Here is an 8,952-nt window from a genome sequence, read left to right as displayed (position 1 = left end):
TTAAAGTGCCCCTATTATGCCATTTTTGAGGTTCCTAATATTTTTTGTGGGAGTCTCCTCCAATAGGTTAAACAACGCTTTCGTTTTCTCAAAATATGCTTTTAATATCACCTCATTTTCCAGCGATTCTCAAACGATTAGTTCGAAGCAGTTCAAAGATTCAGTCTCTCTAAGCTCTGCTCTGATTGGTCAGATGGCCCGGTCTGTTGTGATTGGTCTACGGCGTATACTTCCGCTGTTACTTTTGAACGCTCGATAGAAAATATAAACATCTATGATTTATCATACTTACAGGTAGTGATTCGGTGGAGTCAGCTGGTCCAAATAAACTGGGAGAGAGCTGTTTGTGAATCCTGCGTTGAACTCCCAGAGATTAGAGAAATGATGTGTTTGAGGGCGGGTCGGGTTCAGGGTTGCCAGGTTTCACCTATATCCGAATATACATACTTCCCTATATAGTAGGCAAAAAACAATATGTGAAAAGAGTAGCATGTCTGAATTCATAATTTTTATAAAACAATAAGTAGGGATGTAATGATTCACTCGACTCACAATGCAATACAATTCACGATACTGATTTCACGATATGGTTTTCTCACGATTTTTTTAAAACAAAATTAGATTTAAGACAAACTGCATTTGAATCACAATCCAAGCAAAGATGCAGCATGAGCAGTTTTTTAATCTAAATTAGATTGTATAATTTGACATTTTAAACAAAAACAGAATGCTCTAACTTTAGTTTTGTGAAACTATACTGCATAAAACATCTGCACGAAACAAATACAGCTGACGGGCTGAATGAGACACAGATTCACTCTCTGACAGCAGGTGACGCTTATGGAACAGCACAGCGTTTCCATGGTTACCGCTGTAAAAAAAAAAAGCAGCAATGCGCTTATAAACACTACATTAATATGCATAATACAGAGATGAGATTAAAAGAAAATACCATCTAAACTTTCCTGCAGACAGTCAGTTCAAATGAACAACTATAACGCGATTCCAGCCGATTAAAGTGCCCCTATTATGCCATTTTTGAGGTTCCTAATATTTTTTGTGGGAGTCTCCTCCAATAGGTTAAACAACGCTTTCGTTTTCTCAAAATATGCATTTAATATCACCTCATTTTCCAGCGATTCTCAAACGATTAGTTCGAAGCAGTTCAAAGATTCAGTCTCTCTAAGCTCTGCTCTGATTGGTCAGATGGCCCGGTCTGTTGTGATTGGTCTACGGCGTATACTTCCGCTGTTACTTTTGAACGCTCGATAGAAAATATAAACATCTATGATTTATCATACTTACAGGTAGTGATTCGGTGGAGTCAGCTGGTCCAAATAAACTGGGATCTGATTCCTCTCTCTCTCTCGAGAGAGAGCTGTTTGTGAATCCTGCGTTGAACTCCCAGAGATTAGAGAAATTATGTGTTTGAGGGCGGGTCGGGTTCAGGGTTGCCAGGTTTCACAACAAAACCCACCCAATTGGATTCCAGGGGCTAAATATCACGTTATTGGTGTCGCTTCAACCCGCGGGAACAGTGTTAAAGTAGCCCGATTAGTGTTTCCAGTTAGTAATTCTAGAGCTTCAGCTTGTTTCAGTTCTAGTGTTCATCTCATGTTTGAGGATGCTGACCTGCTCTGACTCAGTGCTGATGTTGTCAGGGTGAGATCACCAGCAGCTCGTGGGAGGAAAACACGCAGGAGATCAACTTCGCTGATTTCAAGTTCTCCATCACACATCACTGTCTGAAGCAGGAGTCAGCTGAGAATGAAAGCAGGGAGGAAGCAGAGGAAGGTACGCGTGACCTTTGACCTGCTCGGCTGACCTTTGACCTCTTCTGCGTGTGTTTGCCGTTGAGCGGTGTCTTTGCTTTCAGATGTGTGTCCGCTGGCCCTGCAGGACCTGCTCTGCATGAACAATGACTTTCCTCCACGAGCTCACTGTCTCGTCAGATGGTAAGAAGACTGAGAACGTTCACGTCTGAGTGCAGCAGCAAATCAAAACTGAATTGTCTGTGTAGGGATGTGTGAAGCTGCATGTTGTCAGAGTGGGTCTTCAGAGAAGCCTGTGTAATTGCAGCGGTTCCAGGTTGATCTGATGCGTCTCTTGAAAGCGGAGCAGGTTTCTCAGCGCTGTCCGTTGGTCTCTGTCGCAGGTTCGGTGTGCGTGAGTTCGTGGTGATTTCTCCAGGAGCCAACTGTGAAGCTGTGGTCAGCGAGTCCAAGTGTAACCTGCTGCTGAGCTCCATGTCCATCGCTCGTGTTTGAGTGTGTGTGTGTGTGTGTGTTTGAGTGTGTGCGTGTGTGTGTTTGCGTGCGTTTGCGTGCGTGCTCAGTCTCATCGTCTCTGTGTTTCAGCCTGGTGCCGCTGTTCGTGCAGATCCAGCAGAAGTGGAGGAAGATGTACACGGGTGAGTGTCAGGGGCCCGGGGTCCGGACAGACTTCGAGATGGTGCACCTGCGTAAAGCTCCTGGTCAGTACACACACCTCTCCGGCCTGCTGGACATCTTCAAGAACAAGATGGTGAGTTCAGATCAGATCAGCTCGCGTCTGATTGAGGGACGCTTTACTGTAGAAATAAGCAGAAGGGCGTCAGAGGAGATTCTGTGCTGCAGTCTGAAGATGCCGCTTCCCTCCAGCATTTAATGATATTTTGAATAGTCAAATGTGCAGATTATATCAGACGTTTCCTTCATTTTGGAGATTAAACCACTTGTCAATAATCTCCAGTGTCTTTCTTCAGTCCAATTATTTTATGTCAAGTTTCTGTGACTCTTGAAGAGTCTCCATTCACCCGTCCACAAATGAAGGCCTTAAAAATGTCTTAAATCAGAGCAGAAAGTCTTAAATTCATGAAGTCATTGCATTAAATGCTGCACGCACTGCCAAACATGAGTACATTATTATCTCGTTCCCATCTGAACATCCTTAAGTCATCCTTAACTTTCCAGTCTGGGGAAATACAATTAACATATAATAATTAATAAAAGCCCTTTTTTCACTAGTTGTTTTGAAGATTTAAAGACACGCTGAAAATATGACCTATACTGAAGATCGTTCTATCAGGACTAGTGAGCGTCTGCAGCTCCTGGTCAGTACACACACCTCTCCGGCCTGCTGGACATCTTCAAGAACAAGATGGTGAGTTCAGATCAGATCAGCTCGCGTCTGATTGAGGGACGCTTTACTGTAGAAATAAGCAGAAGGGCGTCAGAGGAGATTCTGTGCTGCAGTCTGAAGATGCCGCTTCCCTCCAGCATTTAATGATATTTTGAATAGTCAAATGTGCAGATTATATCAGACGTTTCCTTCATTTTGGAGATTAAACCACTTGTCAATAATCTCCAGTGTCTTTCTTCAGTCCAATTATTTTATGTCAAGTTTCTGTGACTCTTGAAGAGTCTCCATTCACCCGTCCACAAATGAAGGCCTTAAAAAGGTCTTAAATCAGAGCAGAAAGTCTTAAATTCATGAAGTCATTGCATTAAATGCTGCACGCACTGCCAAACATGAGTACATTATTATCTCGTTCCCATCTGAACATCCTTAAGTCATTCTTAACTTTCCAGTCTGGGGAAATACAATTAACATATAATAATTAATAAAAGCGCTTTTTCACTAGTTGTTTTGAAGATTTAAAGACACGCTGAAAATATGACCTATACTGAAGATTGTTCTATCAGGACTAGTGAGCGTCTGCTGGTTTAACTAGTTGAGTGCAGACGACTTCATTCTCATTTTTGAACCGAATCAAACCTCGAAAGCATTTACAGCTTTATTTGATGTTGATTAACTGCATGAATTTGCCGTAGAAAGGTGCGTTTGAAAAGTGCTGGTTCTGTTTTCAGTTGAAGTGTAATGTAATCAGTGTGTTTGCTGTGATTGGTCTCAGAGCTGCCCGCTGACGCCGCTGCCGCCCATCAGCATCTCCATCCGCTTCACCTTCGTGCTGCAGGACTGGCAGCAGTGCTCGTGGCCACAGCAGCCGCCAGGTGCGTCTCAAACACTCTCCACAGGCTTACAGTATCTGCCATGGGGCATGAAAACACATTCTCCCTTTGAGTTAAGTTGAGCAGAGCTATTCAATCCTTAAGCTATTTCTTTTGTAAAATGAATTCAAGGTGTTAAAAAGGTAAAAAGATCTTGTTGTGTTTTTAAGCTTTAAAATGTTGCTAGTGAATCTCACTGTGTTCTCCTCAGACATCTACATGCGGAGATTATGAATGTCTTGTGTCCTAATTTTCTTTGCATGCTCTTGAAGTCTTAAACTGACCTTCATCAAGCCTGAATGAGTGGAATCAGTTTGCATCCCTCACATTATTACAGTCTAGTCTGCTTCCCGGCGAGTGTGGAAGATATACACTTTCTCTGTTTCCATGGATCCGGATCAGAACAGCTCTGTGGATATCAGTGTATTAAGCAGCGCTGAAGCGGTTTACACAGGCAGATGATGATATTCCAGGCGTATCCGGAGTTGATTAGTTTCTCCGCTCTATATGACTTTGATCAGAGTTGATGTCACACGAGAGCTGTGTGTGGTTTCAGACTTCGATGCGCTCCTCGCTGGAGAGGTGGGAGGCGTGGAGTTCGGCAAACTTCCGTTCGGAGCGTGTGAAGATCCCGTCAGGTGAAGGTCACGCCTCAGCTGCTTTATTACAGCTAGCCACATTAATAACAACACAATTTCAGCTCGTTGCCAATGCAAACGTTTCTATCTGGCTGACAGATGCATGCATTCAGATGCAGATGGTGTCAAAACACTTGATGAAAGCTGTAGTCTGAAATGAAGTTAGTTTCTAAATGAAGCACTGAAAACAGTGTTCCTGGGTCATTCAGCTCAGACGTCACAAACACAAACATGCATTGATTTCTTGCTGAATGATGAACTGATGAAAGAATGGTTAGTGAATCGCATCTCTTTCAGCGAGCTGCATCTCGCGACCACGTGGCCGAACCTGACGGAGGGAATCGTGGTGGATAACGACGTTTATTCGTAAGTATTTATTTGTAAGCTCACAGAACTCACAGTATTCGTGCTCCGCGGATGATGAATATAGAGCGGCGATGTAATGTTTTTTATAGCACTGAGTAACTCATGAATATGCATGAAGCAGCAGAAGGACTCCAGCTGATCTGTGTTTCATCACCTCCTGAAGAACCTGTTAGCCAGAATCCTTCTTCACAGCTCGCGAGAGGAGACGAGGGAGCATTATTTTCACATATCGTCACATGAGCACTGTGCTGTGTGCTGAGCATCAGCTCGTCTGGAGGATAGCGAGAGGTTTTGAAGTAATGAGCAAACGTTCTCAGTGAACGGCTCTCACACAAGCTCGAGTGCTCGCGACCGACAGCTTTTACTGCATCAATAATGCCTTTCTTCATTTAGTTTTTGGTTACACTGCAACAAACGACTTCAGTAACACTTTACTTAAAGCCTTTATATTTATTGCATTATAAAAGTATTTTAATGCATTAATTATGCTTTGTAATGCACATTCTGAATTGCTTGATCTCGCGAATAACCACAGTACAATATATTATAATACTTATCTGTTCATTGTTTCGCCTTTAGAAAGTAAAACATGATAAACAAACCTTCAAATAATGCATTTTAATTTGGGTTACAGTTATTTACAAAATAATATAATGCATTACAACGTACATTATGAATACCTTTATTTACCTTTTACCTTATGAATACCTGTTTACAACTGTCCTCTTTTTTAGAGCTGCTTTACAGCAGAATTGAATTATGTTTGCATTATCGACACACTATTTTCCTGTTTATCATCTGTATATTATAAAGCGCTGTGTAAATAAAGGTGACTTGACCTTTATAATGCATCACACATAAAGGGTTTGAGTAAAGTTTTACAATCATTTTCTTTTCTTTTTTTTTTCTTATTCCAATATAAATATCTAACCAACCTGAGAAGCAAAGTTACTTATGTATTAATGATATTAATATATTATATATATATATATATATTGACTTACATATTAATATGATATTATTATGATGATACGAAGTCTTGTTTTCAGCAAACTGTATCAAAATGAAGTGAGTTTATGCTTAAAACAAGAACAAATATCTGCCAATGGGATCAGAAATATAATCTTGTTTTACTTTTGATTTAAGTTTATATTTCTGATCCCATTGGCAGATATTTGTTCTTGTTTTAAGCATAAACTCACTTCATTTGTAAGACTTCGTATCTTCTGTCGTTGTGCTTCTCCAGTAAATGTGTCTTGATTTAAGAATCTAGTTATTTGTGGAAACGTGACAGAACTACTGAGGAAGAGCATCGTGTTTGGCAGTGTTCATGATGGCATCAGAGCTCAGCGCTCTCGTTAGCAGGCCGTAACGTTCACATACGTTTAGACAAACACGTTTAAATGTGGTTCAAAAGCTCAAGGATGCTTGTGTGACTCCAGCTCTGCTGATCAGCGTCTGATCGTGTGGTTTTTTTGCTCTCGCAGCGATCTGGATCCTCTTCAGGCTCCTCACTGGTCTGTTCGAGTGCGGAAAGCAGACAATCCACAGTCACACACACACTCTCACACTCTCTCACACACACACACACACACATAAGCAGAATGAGTGTAACTGAGCATCATCTGCTGTCGTGATCCTCAGGTGAGTTCCTCATGGAGTTCTTCAAGCTTTGCTGCCGGAAGGAAAGCACCGAGGAGATTCTGGGGAGGAACCCGGTCGAGGAGGAAGGGAAAGGTCATTCTCAACGCTTGTTTTAGACATGAATTAACCACAAATGTCTGGACTAGTTGAAGTTCTCGTTAAGCGTCTTGTTGGAGACTCATTTTCTCTGGTTTTGTTTTCTGTCTGAATGCTGTTTCTTCTGATTTTCTACTCTTTCTGGATTTCTGCTTCTCCTCCATCAGAGACCGAAAGTTACAGAAACCCCAAACAAACTTTATAGGATGCTTCCTAATCCCAGACACACACGTGCGTCCTTATGACACTGAAATAAATCAATTTGGATTCAACTAAACTTTAATTAACTAAAATTAGCAGATGTACATGTCTGCCAATAACTCCAGATCCATATGAACTAGAATCAAGCTTCATGTGTGCTCTGAATCAAGTCAGATTTATTTCTATTGGGCTTTATACAATAAAGATTGATTCAAAGCAGCTTCACAGAGATACACAGGAAAATAGCAGTGTTAATGATGCAAAATTCATCAGTTATGACGCAAACTCAGTTTCAGCTGTAAATCATCTCTACAGAAGGCAATAGAGTCATTATTCAGATCAGAGTTGATTCAGTTCAATAACGATGTCGTTCTTCAGGATCCAGTCTGTTCATTCATGTCTGACATTTATTCCTCCTGAAATTGATCTGAATAATGAATGACTCTTTCTTTCCTGTAGGGCTGCTTCACAGCTTGCCTCGTATATGATCTCTGATTCTCTTGTTGTTTATCTCTGTGAATCTGTGTTGTGTAGTGAAGCGCTGTAGAAATGAATGATGATTGGTGTCGTTTCCTAGAGAACAGTGACATCACTCAAGCGCTGTCCAAGCTGACGGAGCCCGCAGCCGTCCCCATCCACAAGCTGTCCGTCTCCAGCATGGTGCACAGCGCGAGGAAACGCATGCGGCGACACAGACGCGCCGAGGAGTCGCCACTCAACAACCACGTGCTCAACTCCATCCTGCTGGTGAGAGGCTGCTCAAACAGAGAGCATGCTGGGTATTTACACGCGCCTCGCCAGCACAAGCGTTAGTGTGAGGAGGCAGATGATGATGATGAAGGGCGATGCATGGGTCACCATGAGTGGAATGATCAGTAATGCATTACAAGTAACCAGATTACTTTTTTCAAGTAATTTTCCCCATCACTGGTAATAACACAGTAAAACCAGTGTGTCCAGTGTTTGTGTGTTTTACTGTGAGCTTGTATAGTTGAACACAAGCGATGCAGGAGCTGCAGGTGGCACCTGTAAGCACTAGTGTCACACACTCCCGTTTAATTACCCTAAACGAGTCTGATGTTTAATTCAGGAGTCATGGAGTCTGTCTCACATCAGCTGTTTGATTCACAGCGATTCATTGATTAAAACGGACCAGATGATTGTGCAGGTTATTTGCATATTTAGTAATTTGCCACGTCTGCACCGGACAAAACGACATCACTTTCAGTATAATCTTATTTGCAAACATAATTGATTGATTGATATGATTCATTGTTGAAATCACATCAGCTCCTGTGTGTGTATATATGTATATGTGTATGTATATATATATATATATATATATATATACACACACACACACACACACACAGCCGTTTCAAAGTTTGGGATCAGTAAGATTTTTTAAAACATTTTTAAAGAAGTTTCTTTTGCTCTTTTTGAATGTTGAATGTTTTTCCTCTTTTCAGTCAGCGTCATAACGGCTCAGAGTTAGATCTCTGAACTCTGTGTGTTTGTCCATCAGTATCTGTTCCCAGATGCAGCTCTGGATAAAACAGACTTAAGCGATGTCAAATCCACGCAGCACAGCCCGGGAGAAAAGACTGAGTCGGAGGATTACGTGAGTCTCCCAGCAGCCACTGAATCAAATGCAGTCTTGATTCAGATCTGGTGCTTTGTGGTCGTCTGACTGTGTTCTCCTGTCAACAGCATCTCTATAATCAGCTGAAGTCGGCTCCGAGCGACAGTCTGACGTACCGTCTGGCCCTGTGTGTCTGTATGGTGAACTTCCATCACGGAGGAGTGAGAGCCGTGGCTCACCTGTGGCAGGAGTTTGTGCTGGAGATGCGCTACCGCTGGGAGAACAACTGCCTGATCTACGGGTGAGAGACGCCACATACACTCACACACTCACACTCATTCACTCACTCACACACACACACACACACACACTCTCACACACACTCACACTCTCACACTCTCACACTCACTCACACACACACAAACACACACACACA

General features: G+C 42.1%; 1 protein-coding gene across 1 annotated transcript in view; it reads left to right on the top strand.

Annotated features, from left to right (window-relative positions):
• rab3gap1 (RAB3 GTPase activating protein subunit 1) overlaps window positions 1-8,952 on the top strand; it is a 38,686-nt gene that overhangs the window by 14,360 nt on the left and 15,374 nt on the right. Inside the window, 9 exon segments of the mRNA XM_016553228.1 lie at window positions 2,358-2,523; window positions 3,893-3,992; window positions 4,546-4,627; window positions 4,925-4,993; window positions 6,481-6,543; window positions 6,597-6,730; window positions 7,512-7,681; window positions 8,460-8,555; window positions 8,645-8,817. Of these exon segments, the coding sequence (XP_016408714.1) occupies window positions 2,358-2,523; window positions 3,893-3,992; window positions 4,546-4,627; window positions 4,925-4,993; window positions 6,481-6,543; window positions 6,597-6,730; window positions 7,512-7,681; window positions 8,460-8,555; window positions 8,645-8,817 (1,053 nt within the window).

Source organism: Sinocyclocheilus rhinocerous, unplaced genomic scaffold (genome assembly GCF_001515625.1).
Source record: "Sinocyclocheilus rhinocerous isolate Xijiao unplaced genomic scaffold, SAMN03320098_v1.1 scaffold3693, whole genome shotgun sequence".
Taxonomy (NCBI): domain Eukaryota; kingdom Metazoa; phylum Chordata; class Actinopteri; order Cypriniformes; family Cyprinidae; genus Sinocyclocheilus; species Sinocyclocheilus rhinocerous.
This window is presented reverse-complemented; position numbering and strand designations above follow the sequence as displayed.